Source organism: Diabrotica undecimpunctata, chromosome 3, assembly GCF_040954645.1.
Source record: "Diabrotica undecimpunctata isolate CICGRU chromosome 3, icDiaUnde3, whole genome shotgun sequence".
Lineage (NCBI taxonomy): Eukaryota > Metazoa > Arthropoda > Insecta > Coleoptera > Chrysomelidae > Diabrotica > Diabrotica undecimpunctata.
In genome coordinates, this window is record NC_092805.1 from 30,015,084 (window position 1) to 30,031,121 (window position 16,038).

General features: G+C 32.9%; 1 protein-coding gene across 1 annotated transcript in view; it reads right to left on the reverse strand.

Moving 5' to 3' along the window:
• Window positions 1-622: 622 nt before the first annotated feature.
• LOC140436612 (uncharacterized) overlaps window positions 623-16,038 on the reverse strand; it is a 124,729-nt gene continuing 109,313 nt past the window's right edge. Inside the window, exons 11-13 of the mRNA XM_072525576.1 lie at window positions 13,446-13,603; window positions 13,251-13,389; window positions 623-8,608 (exon numbers count right to left, since the gene is read on the reverse strand). Coding sequence (XP_072381677.1) covers window positions 8,342-8,608; window positions 13,251-13,389; window positions 13,446-13,603 — 564 coding nt within the window. The 3' untranslated portion in view covers window positions 623-8,341. The remainder of the gene's footprint in view (window positions 8,609-13,250; window positions 13,390-13,445; window positions 13,604-16,038) is intronic.

Below are 16,038 nucleotides of genomic sequence, written 5' to 3' on the forward strand. Positions count from 1 at the left end.
ATTAACTGGGAGGGGCCGCTTTGCTAAACAAAACCACGTGATGCGTATTACCATGCTTACTGCATAACTCATAGACAATTGGCATAACCACAAAACTAGTTTTCAATGTTTTGTAGATTTTTCTTAAGTTCTGCAAACGCACATCTGTCGCCATTTAATACATCACTGCTGCCTTCAACTAAATGACACGTTAACTTATTTTCCCATCTATTAAGTGATAGCCGAACTAATTTCTCACTAAAAAATTCCCAACTTATTACGGTAACTTCAACAAAATCCCTAGTTTGCAGCTTTTAATTGTAATTTTATCTTTAGGTATAGTTAATTTAAAAATACGGCAGTATGGATAACGAACATTTGCTTAAAATAGAGCTTTTTGGATAGTTAATCATTTAACGTAGTTATTTTGTACCTAAGTTCAAAAATTATTACACAATTCCAACTTTTAGGCACGTTACCACGAAGTTATGACATGGATTATGACAGTCCATATTATGGACGTGGAGTTAAAGATTTGTTTTAAAATAGTGACGATAACTGTACCTAAAAAGTATATAAATTTTAACATTGTGACATACCACCTTAAAGGAACCTGATGATGGTTTTGAACAAAAACGAAAACTTAATAAGTCAAACAATTTATTTATATACGTTTGACATTCTATCTAATTGAAAGAAGCTTCATAGTAATGATATAAACGATATCTTCCAAACATATTTCCGATATCTTCGATTAAAACTAAAAAATAAAACAGATAATCGCAGTTATCTCTTGTTAGTACCCAACGCGATCATAAACAAATACCTCGCGTTGGATAACGCTCGATTTCGAGTCAGTTATTAACTAAACAAATTAATTATTAAAAGCGACCAATCAACTATATATAAAAGAAATGAACTAACAAAAATTTACAAACCACGAAACAATACAAAAATAGCAATTACATATTTGAAATATTAAAAATATAGGTTTTGTCTCTTTTTGTACAAAAACAGTTACTGTGGGAGATGTAGGTCACGAATCACGAACATTAAGGTTTTAGCAACAACTAGTCAGTAGCGGATTTTCAAAAGATGGTTACTACACAAAAAGTAATACCAAAAAATTAGTTTTCAGTAATCAGGTCGAAAGCCGTTGTCGAAATACTGTTAACAACTATCAGTTGTTAGTCAACAACCGCCAAACTAGTCTACAACTTTCAAAATACGGTTTCCGGTCCAAGTAATTTTCAAAATACAATCTAAAACCTGTAAATAGAGTCACTGTCTATCTACAGTTGATGACTGTCAAAATTGTCAAGATATAAATAGTTCAACTCTTTAGAAATTTTGTTTTTATATTTCTTAAGCACAGCCAACTGGATAAGTACAAAAATTATGAAAATTATTTAAATAATATATTGATATCTTGAATGCGTCTTTAAGTTACCGTTCTTTGTCGGGCACCAAATGTTACCGTATCAACTGTCCCTGGAGATACACGATGAAAATCATGGGGACACTTAAAGAAGTTTACAGTAAAATAATATCAATCCACAACTATTACATATACAGAATTAAAATATACATAATGGCTGCTATGAAGAGTAAAAGATAAATATAGCTACTTCGCTATAAGTAGATCCGGAAGCCATTCTACACCACACTCTCTTCCGCTGACTGGACTAGTGTTTTTTTATAATTTTTACTGTAGAATTATTGTAACAACATATACAAATTTTACAAACCGTGTAAGACTCTACATCTCCCAAAGTGAGCAACAATAGCAAGAAATAAATTATAAAATTTCTTTAGAGTCATACAACTGTCAAAGACCAAAGATTTTTTCGAAAAAATCGTTGGATTTTTGATAAATTAATAAAAAATAGTAAAATAATCAATACAGTATTTTTTAACTAAATAACTTCATGTTTAAATAACAATGAAACGAGAAAATTATACATTAATATAATAGAACAAAAGTTTTGCCAATCGATTTTATGCAAATCGTAAAATAATAAAAGAAATCTATCACATCGTTAATATCAGACATTATCAGTGGTATAAGCAGATATTGTGTAAAAAAAAATAGTAAGCTAAGACTGATAACAACCCTTAAAAATTTATGGGCATAACTGTTATTATGTATTAAGTATAGAAAGAAGTCTCTATTCAATAGACATACTATTAAATTTTTTTTGGTCCGTCACAGACCTTCAGTGATCCTGAGGCCTGTCACTGTTTTAAACTTCACTCTGTCATTTTTCAACTGTCAATCTACTATTTAAAAATGTTTTTAAAGCATGAAATATTACTGTCACTGTTAGGGTTATGATCACCGATCATTTGCGTTAATTTCTGTTGTCTTTCTACCATCTTAATCACTTGGTACTTAACAGCATCTTGAAACAACAAATGAAAATGATACATTCTGTTTTATATTGATCATGAAAAGTGTTTTGTACTTCCATTCTAATTTTTGAAATGTCACTGTTGAGGTTATGATCGCTGTAACATTCGCCATAACTTCTGTTGTATTTCTACCAATTTAATCACTTGAAAAAAAAAATAAAGGCAAATGTAGACCATGCAGGCGCTACATGATCTAGTTTTACCAAATAATGAACTAGATTTTGAGTAAAAAGAATCTATAAAGCATTTCTATAAGAAAGAGTAATCCAGAGATCCCAAATGCGATTTAGAAATAAGGAAGCAAAGTTACTACATTACATACACAAACTCGCAAATACCACACTAAAAAATTAACGGAACTGTAAAATATATAATTCCAACACTATTTTACGTATTGCCCTACAAAAAATCGGAAATATTCATAACCACAAAATGCCTTTTTCGCATAAATTCTTTCAGGCAAAGTACAGGCTGCAAAACAAATATAGAGCCTGGAAGCTGCACAAAAACAGGGTAATGATGTATTTATTTACGTAAACATAGGCAAAAGTTTATCATCAACTGATAATGTAATAAAAATTTCAACATAAGAAATACAAAGCTAAAAAATCAATCACAAAAATATATTACTAAGTCGCGACTACGTGTTTTGGGATCAACACTCGTTTAATCAATTGTATTATCGTTGATTTATCTAAAAATATAGTTTTCTGAATATAATTATATGATTAAGTCTTACAGCATTGTAAGTAAGACCTAAGTAGAAAAAATAATATGAACATAATAGTCTCCATATAATTAATGTACGTGTGAAGCAATCGACATATTTCTACATTTTTGGATAACGTTAATCATTTCCTTTTTATCATCATTTTATTTAATGGGTCCAAAAAATTTTTTGTTTAAGTTGACTTTTAAATGTTTTGGTCCTTCGAGCCGCAACCTTGCTAGATGACATTTTTTTGGGATTGTGTCATTTTTTACATACTCGATTTTATAACATTCAAGTCGGATTTATTTACAAATGACTGTAAAAACGATAAGTCGTCTTGTTTTTGTGTAAAAAAATACACAAATGCTAAGTTCAAAAGAATGAAGTTAGACTAACTTGTGGAAATTGCCAAAAAATTTACAATTTAAGAACATATACTAAAGCAAAATAAAATATGAGAGGAAGTGCTTCACAGCCTGGGAAATGTGCATCCATTTAATATTTGGTAAATTTTATTAAAATACCTGCAGGAAGCACTTTTGTGAAAAACAATGTTTTTCAGTAATTTATCTATAAAATTATGATAAACTTTATGCCCTTCATAGTATATGCCAGAAAAAATGTACAAAATTTAATTAGTAAGATTCATTACCACCATTTTTGAGAATATTTTTCCTACTACATACATTAAAATGATATTTCTTTTCACATATTTTACAAAGAATTTAGGAGAAAAGGCCTGATCTGTCGAATGTAATTCATGAAGCCTTCAATATACTCTAAAATGTATGATTAAACAATAACAGACATGTACATACCGAAAAGTGAATGTATCTTCTAACTTGGTGTTAGTTTTAACTAAAAGCTACACTTAAATCTTAACGCAGTGTATTCTGTGGCACACTAAGCCAAACGATCTGTCTACAGTTACCAGGTAAATAGCGAGACGGGGCAAGTGCATGCTCTGACCAAAAAAGCGCCTTCCTATGCACCTGCCAAATGTTTTGGTTAGTTTATCTAAAAGTTATATGATTATAGTTTTATTATTAGTATAGTTATTGATTAATTAGTGAACATATGTGTGGAATATAAAGACCTCTTCTTCAACAAAATAATGCAGACTATAACAATTATTATAGCAGATAGTTCACAATGGTCCATAAAAATGTGAAGAAGAAACCAGTTTGGATTTTCAAACTGTTGGGAAAACTTCTCACTCCAAGTATTATGCCAAAAATGTTACGACCAATAAACATATATGTTTCTGTCCTTCGTAGATTTCGAAAAAGTGTTTGGCAGTGAAAGCAGTTATCATATGATATTTAACATGTACTCGGAACTATTTTTGAGAAGAACATTAGACAAAGTCACTGTGGAAATAAAAGTTATGGCATCAAAATATGAAACATCAGATAAGTAGATGCACAATATTGATCGTAAACTCAGACGGTTTACAAAACTTCTTAAACCAATTAAATTACACATGTTAGGAATTCGGAATCAAAACAAACCAAAAAGGCAAAAATACTAGCACAGGTAATTCACTACAAATACTTGTACTACAAGACTGTTGGATTATTTGGACGGAGTGGGCTATTCGTATGTCAATCTGCAGCCTAGACTATAACTTGTATATAACATATATGGTCCATCTTACTTTATGACGTTGAGACATGAACACTAAAGACTGTGAGCTTTATTAAACTAGGAGCATTCGAGGTGTGGGTTTATCGTGGAAACTTGGAAATATATTGGACATCAAGAATGTCGAATCAAGAAGTTCTGCAATGAATAAATAAATATAGGGAACAAGAAAAGCTAGTTATCTGGGACATCTGATGAGACACAAACAATAATAGATCCTATAATTTATTATAAAGGACAAAATAGAAAGAAGACGTGGCATTGAAAGAAAAAAGTTGTCCTGAATGAAAAACATGATATAAATGACCGGGGATAAGCTTTGAAGAACATATACAAGCAATAGAGACCAGGTAAAGGTTTGTCAGCGTAATTGCTATGTATCTCATTTGAGAAGCGTCCGATAAGTACTTAGCCTCACCGCCCCGATGGTATCACTATCCCCAGAGAAATCTACTATCGTCTAATACATTCTCTTAGACGGCTAACGTAAAAATTTCAGCCGAATCGACTCATAGTTTTGTTTTGACAACAAAGAAAAAGAGCAACATCAGTCGGTATTTCGATTCATGTTTTGGAAGGAAATCGCGCAGCCAAATCAAAGAGCGCTTAGTACGGTGACTCTCCTCCTTCGATGCCAACCATAAAGAATTGGTTAAACGAGTTTTAATGTGGTCCCACGTCGGTTTTAATGAGCCATGATTAGGTGCCCCGAAAACAATTACCACAGACAATACCGTGATAAAAACAAACAATCTCGTATTGGCAGACCTTCGACTGAAGGTGTGCGAGATAGCGAGACAGTAGGCATCTCGAAAGATTGTGTGGGTCATATCCTGCATGAAATTTTGGGCATGAGAAAGCGCTAGGTGCGATAGGTGCACGGTGAGACCACTTCAGAGCAGTGTTTCACGCTGTTTAAGCGTAATCCCAAGGAGTTTCGTAACCGTCGACGAAACAAGGGTCCATTCGTACATAACAGAGACGAAGGAACAGTCGAAACAGTGGACGTCGCCCGGCGAACGTTCTCCAAAGAAGGCAAACTCTGTCTTATCGGCCGGAAAGGTTATAGCCACCGTTTTTGAGATTAACAAGGTGTGATCTACATCAACTACTTGCAACAACGGTCACAGTGCTCTACCGTATTCTCCAGATTTGGTCCCGTGCGACTTCTTTTTGTATCCAAACTTGAAATTTAAAAGCAGAAATTTAAGTCGAATGAGGAGGTCATTGCCGCGACTAAAGCCTACTTTGCAGACCTCAAGAAAACGTACTTTTCAGACGGGCTAAAGAAGTTGGAGCTTCGATGTGTCAATTGTATTGAACTAAAAGGAGACTATGTTGAGAAATAAATTGCCACTTTTCCAAAATTTTCGTTTTTCTTTTATAAGCTTTTTCTTTTATAAGCTAAGTACTCATCGAACCGCCCGAAATTAGTCACAGAATAATCTGAAGAAGGGAAAATCTCCGGAACTTTACGGAAAAAAAACTTTACGTGCGGATGGCATACATGCGAGCCACATAATGCCTCTACCAATGTACGGATGACTCGTTAGTCTGTCATTGGGTAGATACACTACTAAGTTGTTAAGTTTAAGTTCAGAGTATAAGTCTTAGCTCATACATCCGGTCGCAAAGTATTAACCGCTCCGTAAACCTGTTTCAGGAATGTATCAGCTGAATATATGTATACCAAAAGAATTGATTGTCAGTCGTATTTCAGAAAATTTTAATGCGCATCAGCTATATACAGGCTTTAAGAAATTCTAGGAACTTGAAGAGGCCATGTGTACTGTAGAAACTTGTAAGCTGTTATATTTACATTAACGTTTTTCGACACCGTAAGTGTTCAGAGATGTGCTGGAAGTATCTCGGAGCTATTCGGGATCAAAATTAGGTTGGGTTAGGTTATGTGGTAACCATAGACATGTAATACAAATAGACTGAGCGTTGCAATACAGCGTCGTTCCTCCAGTGTGACAGAGAAAATTGACGCAAGACAGTCCCTGTATCTCTTTCTAATGGGCCGAATTTTTTGATCACGTGACCTAAATGACCAATGGGAAGGTCAAGTGGTGGATAAACCCGACCCAACAGAAAAATATTGAGTGACTGCTTTGCGTCAGTTTCCCTGTCGCACTGAGGGAACGGTAATGTATACATGAATCCTAGAAGACAATCTCCCTTTGCATCAAACAAAGTGTTTAAAAGCCGACCAGTTAGTAGAACATCATACAAAAATTGAAATTTGTAAAGCAGCAATAATACCTGTAGTGCTCTTCGAGCTACTGGGCTTGTGTGGAAGAGCTTGGAAGAAAAAATATGGTGAGATTTATCGACAATCTGAACTGTAATAGACAATGAAAACATTAACAAACATGAAAACTATGCTACAAGACAACGTGAAAATGCTACAACAAGTAACCTAGAACATAGAAAATTTCATAAGAGCAAAATTAACGAGGTGAAAGTTCTGAGATAATTGGGATTCAGATGAGACATTTATTTCTTATTTGTTAATGTCCTTAAAATGTTCTTTATGAAAATAAAAAGAGTTAATAAAAAAAAATCATGTAGTTTGGTATACTAAAACTTCAAAAACCGTCAGAAAATCATTCACTTTCCGAGCAGTTTCCAAAATTGCTTTTAAAATAATATGCAAATACAAAAGAACTAATAAGTTAAAGGAGAATAAAAAATTAAAAACTTATTTCTCTCTGTTTTTTAAATCATCACTTTTTCATGCAGTTTTGTTGCCGTATCTACTACCACACTAGCTTGAACCGTACTTAAAACTAATCAGTGATAACGTAAATTTAGACTTTACAAAGAAAACATCATTTCACAGTTAACATTAGCAAATTTAAATTGATATACCGGGTGTCTCAATATATTTTCCCTGTCTTGAAACGTAGCAGGGCTATTTCAGATCTCATACTGTCAATTATATAAAAACATACCATTTTGAAGATTCAGAAGTGGTTAAAATAAGTGAATTCGTCTTTTGGGGTCATTGGGAGTTTTTAGCACTTAATTTTTCAGGTCATTTTTATAATAAAATTTAAATCAAAAGTAGGGTGTATGTGTGGTGTTTTATGAACATACCAGAATGACTTTCATAAACGTGAAATATGCTCTCAATGACAGTAACGATTTTTCTTTATATTAATATTAGTATTAATTTAATAATAATAGATTAACATTAAGTAAAAATCTTTTAAATATAATAGCTTATTTTGTATTGTAATGAAGATGAAGTGTTAAGATTTTTCAAAAACCTTAAAAATTATAATATTTCATAAAAAATGTAAATAATTGACCAATTAGTGGGACAAATTTACTCTATTGACAAATCTCAATCTTTTTGGTTAGAAGTGGAAGAGAAAATGTTTTTATTAGAAAGATAAAAACATTCTATAACCTTAACTCTTAATGTTTTCAAGGCACCCCTAGTAGTTTCATCTAGTACCACCTTATAATAGAGTATGTGCTACTTTTAAACTGTTCCAAATATAAAATAAGAGAAAATATATCGAACACCCTACACATTCAAGTTAATACGAAAGTAGATAGGACTTTTTCCTTAGATATATAACTTTATACATTAGAGTTACAATCAACAAAATATTTTTCCAACAAGGATCTCTTGTCTGCCTTTAAAATTTTAAATCTGTTGCAATGCTTGTCAAATATTGGCGAGGGGATGGTATCGATGGGTGCGGGGATCTTACTCACTGACTCTGTGAGCTGTGCCCAACTCACCAAGAAGTTGGACCACGTGTTCTGCTGCTTTTCCGTTACGGAGTCTGACGATAGAAGACATTCGGCTCTGATCAGTAGTACTACTAAAGCTGAAACGCCGAACTAAAAAAGAAAACAAAAAAAATTTTAAACTACCTTACTTCATTGATTCCTATGAATATATTCGTCAGTCCCTGTGGCTATTTACGTGCACAATTAATCTAAATATTTAAATTGAAATATGTTGTTCCAGTGCTTTTCAAGCGACGCGTGATTTTGACCCACAAATGAATGATGGTGATAGCTAGATTTCGGATAATTATACATTTACAGACTTGTATATGCATATTTTTACAACTTTTATCGATAAATACATATTGGGCAACAATTGAAGGGGTTAGTGCAAAAAGTAGCCAGGTCCACATTTTTCTAGAATTCAGTTAAGTAGCGACATCTATATAAAATCATGTTTACTATAAGCTGGCGAAGTCAGATTTCTAATAAAAAGTGTCTTACTGGGTAAAATCCCATATCTTAAAATTTTAGGAGTTGCTAGAAATCAAATTGTCCAAGTCTATGGACTTGACAATTTGTTGCACTGACACGGGTATTCCTAACCTACAAGTTTGTTGATGAAATAGATTCACGTGTAACTTTGATCTGTGAATTTTTTGGAATTTTACGAAAGTACCGCAGAGAAAAATGTCTGATTTTGGTAAGAATATTTCCATATTATTTATGATATTATATTAAAAATAAATAAGAAGTTTAAATACATGAGAAATACAATATTAAACAATAAGCATAGCTTAGTAAAAATATTGATTTTAAGGTTATTTGTTTAGTAAAGTACATTTTTTATTTTAGAATCAAGTAGTTACAGTGAAGATGTAACCTCGGGAAGTGAGTATGATCCTCACGAAGGCACTTCTCGCAATAGTATACCTGCGATGGTTAGTGATTCAGGTAACAGCAAAAATGAAGGAGACGTTTTAGAACCAGAAAATGTAACCTACAACTTTGTTCCTGTTGGAGGGGATTCCGAGAATTTGCATTCTGTTTCAAAAGGAAAGAAAAGGCTCAGAAACCCAGAAAAGTGGAAAAGAACTTTAAAACAGAAAAATCGTTTTATAGAAAAGAATAAACGTCGCGACATTGGCGTTTAAAGGTGTAAGTATGCAACTTCTTTGGGTACCGTGTCCGTATTCAGACGTTGGCCGTCATCATGTTTACAATTTCCTGAAACCTTTCTCTGTCGGCTGCTGCGCGAAATAATTCTTCTACTGTGGAAACACACCATTGTCTAATATTACGCAGCCATGAAAGTTTCTTTCGACCAATCCATCTCTTTCCTTCCACTTTTCCTTGTATTATAAGGCGAAGTAGATGGTATTTAGGTCCTCTAATTATATGGCCGAAGTACTGTTTTTCTCCTCTTTATGGTGTTTATGAGCAGACGTTCTGAATTGATCATTTGAAGAACATCTTCATTGGAAGTGTGCGAAATCCACGATATCTTTAGGATTCGTCTATAGCACCACAATTCGAATGCTTCTAACTTGTTTAGCATTGTGGTTTTTAACGTCCATGTCTCACAACCATACAATCGGATGGACCACACATAACATATCAGGACCCTCTTACGAATATTCATCGACAGGTTTCTGTTGCATAAAACTGGTTTCCAGGTCATAAAAGCCTTACGTGATATTTCGATCCTGGTTATTATCTCTTGCAAGTATGCAACTAAGCTAAGTCATTTACAGCAAGCAAATATTTTTGAAAAGTACTGTAGTCTATCTACCCATTCAGAATAAACAATTTATTTACAATATTGTGTCAAGAAATTTATGAAAAACCTATCACGTGTAAGGAATTTATCGGAACATTACCCTGTAGTTTCGCTGTTATTTTATCCAGAACTAATGAGAATAAATAAGGACTTAGCACTAAGGCTTGGTGCAATTCTACTTTAACATGAAATTTATCAGTCTGTCCCACACCTGTCCTAACACTAGTTGTTACTTCCTCATACATTCTCTAACAATCTTACATATTTTTACATATTCACCAGGGATTCCTTTCTTATTGAGTGCCCACCACAGAATCTCCCGAGGAACTCTATCATATGCTTTCTCAAGATCAATGAATACCATATGAACGTTTGTTTTTTATAAAAACTCATTGGGAGACATGGATGTTCGGAAAATCGTTTTTTTCGGATAATCGAACTGTATTGATATAGCCATACATATTTATCCACACGTGAATGAAAGCCATCTTTAATGACAAATAAGATTTAAACAAAAAAGTACAGTTTTATTTAAACAAAACATGGTCTAGGTTCAATATTGACGAAAATTAAAGATTTTTTAGCGTTAATTACTAACACTTAAATAATCTTCAATTCTGGTCTGCCGAAGCAAGTCTACCCGTCTAGGAGCTGCTAGGTAACGTAGTTTTTTAAGGACAGGTCTTTTTCATTCCAAAATCGATGAGCTGGGGCGTTATCAACAAGCAATAATGTTTTCTCTCTTTTACCATGTTTTAAGTAATTGATGAAGTTTCTATAAAACATTTCATGAAAATTGTACTATCCATTCAAGCACTCTTTGCGAAGTGGAAACGAGAGGCATCGCAGACATATTAATGTGTCCAATCACGTGTCCCACAACTTTTACCGATGACAAGAATGGACAATCAGTGGCTGCCAGTTGCATTAGCACAAGCTAAGGCAGTGATACGATGCTTGCTTATTTTAGGACCAGGTGCTGCTAATTCACGACGTGACGCAAAAGTTTTCATTTTAAAATTGAAATTAATGCTTTTGCCTTGAATTGAACTGCTTTTTAACGCAGAATCAGGTCAGAAATAGGTTCTCCTTAAAATATTTTTTGAGTAAACCACTTATATCTATATAACCACTTATGTGAAACACTTAAAATATAAAAAGATACCAGCAGCCAGTACGTAAAAAACAAATAGTTAAAAATTCCAAAACTAAAAGATGGAGAAAGTGGAAAAAAAATCAATAATATCGAAACGTTTACACATATGTGTAGAATACAGTTCAGTACTCATGAAAACATAGGTGCACACTATTTTTTTTAAAGCCACCTATGTCGAAATAGCGAAACTACTACAGTCGCACATCATTTATGTGCGCAATTATAGTGTATTTTTATGTATGAGAGAGTAATAAAACAATAAATTATGTATGCAAATCCCTAAACTGTTGATACGGGTGACTCAATGAAAAACAGATATTTGTCAACAAGTTAACAGAAGTATATAGGAAAACAATTTTAAATTGAGTATGACCACCAGGTATAAAGGTTGGAGCAGAATAGAATACAATAGTTGTGAGGGTTACTAATCCCTAAATAAGGTTGCCAGTGTCGGAGTGATGGAGGTTAACAGGTACTAATGAATTTGCAAGAAATGTAAGATGTTTATTTTATTGGTTATATATAACCAATAAAAGTTTAATAAGTACCTACCTATTTGCAAAATAAAGTTTAATTCTTTAGATAAAATAAAACGTTTTATTTTATCTATTTGCAAAATAAAGTTTAATTCTTTGCCTCTTTGCAAAATAAAGTTTAATTTATTTTGTAAATAACTTATCTACTGGTTTAAACCCACCATCAGGAAAGGGACGCAGGCTGATAATAGTACACATTGGCAGTTCAGACGGTTTTGTTGAAGGTGGTTTATTAACTTTTGAATCAACTCGTACCGGTGACTACCATGAAGACATGAACGCTGATGTCTTTCAAGAATGGTTCGAACAAATGATAGATCTTCTTCCTAAGAACTGTGTAATAGTAATGGATAATGCAAGTTATCACTCCAGACTTATAGAAGGACTGCCCACAACCAAGTGGTTAAAAAAAGACTTGCAGAATTGGCTGAGTTCAAAAAATATTACGTACCATCCCGGATCTACAAGAAAGGAACTTTATTCGTTGTGTGCCCTTCATAAAGAAAAATTTTAAAAATACGAAATTGATGAAATTGCCAAAAATCGTGGAATGACAGTACTTAGATCCCCACCATATCATTGTGAATTAAACCCGATTGAACTGGTATGGGCACAGATAAAGAGTGAAGTTTCAAGAAAAAATACCACTTTTAAAATTCATGATGTTAAACAGTTGTTTTTGGAGGCCGTAAATAATGTAAAACCTGAAAACTGGGAAAAGGCAGTAAATCACACTATTAAAGAAGAGGAAAAAATGTGGAAGCTGGACAATATTACTGATAAAATGATCGAGCCAGTTATTATAAATCTTGGTTCTGAAAGTTCATCTTCTGAATCTGATTTGGATTTGTAACAAGTAGCTGTAAGTTTTATATTAATATTTTTATTCATCTATTTAACATACCTTAGACGGTTTTAAAAACTCTTTTTCTCTTTTGTAATTTTTAAAAATTAAAAAAAATGTGAATTTTTTAAAACCCTTTTTAATGTAGGCCAGTCAGTTCTAATATAGTGTGTGATAAAAGAGGTCACTTTTGTTTACATACACATAACACTTTATAACACTGAAATAATTCATTTATTTTTTACAATTATTCAAAGTAATTTTTCAATTAATCTTGAGCACGCCCATGGAGTGGTCGGAGCTACCAGTTAAAATTATGCTAATTACTCTCTCGTTCATAAAAATAAACTATAGTGATGGCACATTTAGAAATAGAAAAATAAATTATATGTGCACTTCGGGACTGACGAGGATATATTTAAATATTACATACATACCTTATTTAATAAAACAAAATATAAGGGAGACTTGCCCACGTGGCTCAAGGGAGTACTTCTATTGGACTCCTGCCTGACTACTTCTACTAGTCCCGTCGCTATTTCTAACACGTCTGACATATTACTAGACTGTACATATCTAAAACATGTTAGTGAATAAATAAAACAATAACAATTTTATTAAAAATAGTTTACCTTTTCAAAAATGGGTACAATTTCGGTAAAATGTTATCACCAGCGGTGTCTCTTCTTCCTATGATGGGTAAACTGAGCAAAACTTTACACCACAACTCCAACAGTTGGCTTGGGAACATGTCTAATGTCAGATGCGGTAAAAGTCTTAATAGCAGCATCTGAAAACAGAGTTGATTAAACCAAAATGTATTACATTTTAAGGCAAAAAACACTTTCAAGCTTAATAATACGGGAAAGGTCCTGTAAGCATTGATTAACGTTTACAAGGACAAGGTTAAAGTTTATAGACTCGACCATAGATAGCACTGTACAAATAAAATTACTGGTTTTTTATGTTGGCAGTCCAGTTTCGATAGTAACGGAAAAGTTAACTCCTGAACAGAATTGTTGCACCACTTGGTTTTTAAAACTGACAATAAAAAATTTGGTTTTATTCAACAAAACGAGGTTAAAATCTTAGATTAATGAAACCGGTAGATAGAACATATAGATAGAACTTACAATATTACACTGTTATAGATCGCCATCCGGTAATATTAATATTTTTTAGAAAATCTTGATTCTGTTTTAAATTTCGTTTTATAAATTAATATAAATAATAATATAAATTAATAAGTTGTGTAAGAGCATGACAAACTTTAAACTAAACTTTTGACTGCACACATTTTCTATTCAATTGAAGAAATCCTTCAATTTTAAATATTACTCGTTTTGTTGTTAGTTTGTTTAGTGTGTTTGTTAACTTGCTTGTTTTATTTAACTGACCAATTCTATACAAACTATGTTTGTCTAAAAGGAGACAAAGTATTTATTTATTTATAAAATTTATTTCTCTCTTGAAGAAAAAAATATCACTAATATCTGCAAAACTTGCTAATCTGCGAATATTGTATACGAATAAGTACACATATTAGTTTTAGTTATTGTTTTAAATAAATTATTTAATAATTAAATACTCTAAATCGTCGTTAGTTTATTATTCCCAAATTGTCCTGAATACGTACCTGTCACACCTCCCACTCATTTGTCCTAACTAGAAATATTTGGCAGCCTTTGCGCATCTGTTTGTTGCCTGAATGTTATATCTTTCCTTTCATTAATCTAAGGTTAAAATGAACTAGCCTCAGGCATCGGACTATATTTCTAATACCGAGTGTTCCGAGCCAAAAAACAGCTTGAAGCCTTCGCTGCATTCATCTGAATACATTTTGGAAGATTTGCTCTGCCTTTTTCCCACTCCTCATGAGCAACTTCGACGAAATTTGTCTGTCGGTATTCTTATCTTCATTATACTAGTTTATATTAGTTTCTTCATTAGTAACTAGCTTCTTTTTCAGGTTTCAGATACTGAGCACATTCAGACACTAAGAATGGAGTGGACATGACTACATTGTAACAAGGGTATCGCTTTCAAATGGACTCTCGAGGGGCCGAAACGAGAGACGAGTGTAGTTCAATGATGGCGTGTACATTTTTAAAATAAGGAAAATCATTGTGAGGACTAACTCGAAAGGAACCCTTTACATAAGACTTCTTTAAACGTACTAATATTGGAATAATGATCTTATGTACCTATTTATATTTTTATTTAACTGACTAATTTAGCTGATTTACAGCAAATAATAATAATAGCCCGGCAGCCTAATGTAACCTTAATTTTGAAAAACAAATGTGCCATAATAATAATAATAAAGTTATTAAATACGTCTTTACAATCTTATAACCTCGTTGGACGAAGGGTTTCACATGTACTTTAGGAATGGGAAAATAACAACAGCAACAAATTCATTAGAACTATATTAGTTATTATTTAAAATAAATCTGTTTATGCTGATTCACTTCCAGATGTTAATTCACCATCAATACTGTCTTCTCCCGGAGTAATAATAATGGGCTCGATAAGAACATCAACACGCGTGGCTACGTCTCACATTTTATCTTCTTCTTTCTGTGGATGCTTAATGCATGACTGCCAGTTGGAAGCGGTTGTATTTTGTATGGTGTGTTCTAATAATAATTTGACATTTTTGAATTTGAAGGTTATGTTTTTTTGCGCTATCTTATTTTTTATATGTGCCCATATCAGCTCAATAGGATTCAATTCACAATGATACGGTGAAGTTATTAATACGGTTATGTCATGCTCACGTGCCATTTCGTCTACTGCAAATCTGATATATGAAGTCTTTTGCTTGCGTACTACATCAAATAATCGAACTTTTATCATGGACTGGTCAAAATCTATATTTTTGCGTCTTAGCCAATTTACTATATCTGCCTTTCGAGATGCAGAAGTCAGTATTTTTTCCATACGATGGCTGTGATAAAGTGCATTGTCCATTATAATTACCTATCCAGATTCTACAAGAGTTAGTATAGAGGAAAAACCATTTTTCAAACACATCCGAATTCATATCCTCACGATAATCGCTTATTTTGTTTGAGGTAAACACATTTAAACCACCTTGTAAGAAACCTGAATCACTTCCTATGTGCGTAATAATGAGGCGACTTCCTTTGTCTGAAGGTGCTTCTAAGCCGGTTGAAAGTCTCTTATTAAAAGCCTGTCGCGAATAGTTACGTCTTGCCATAC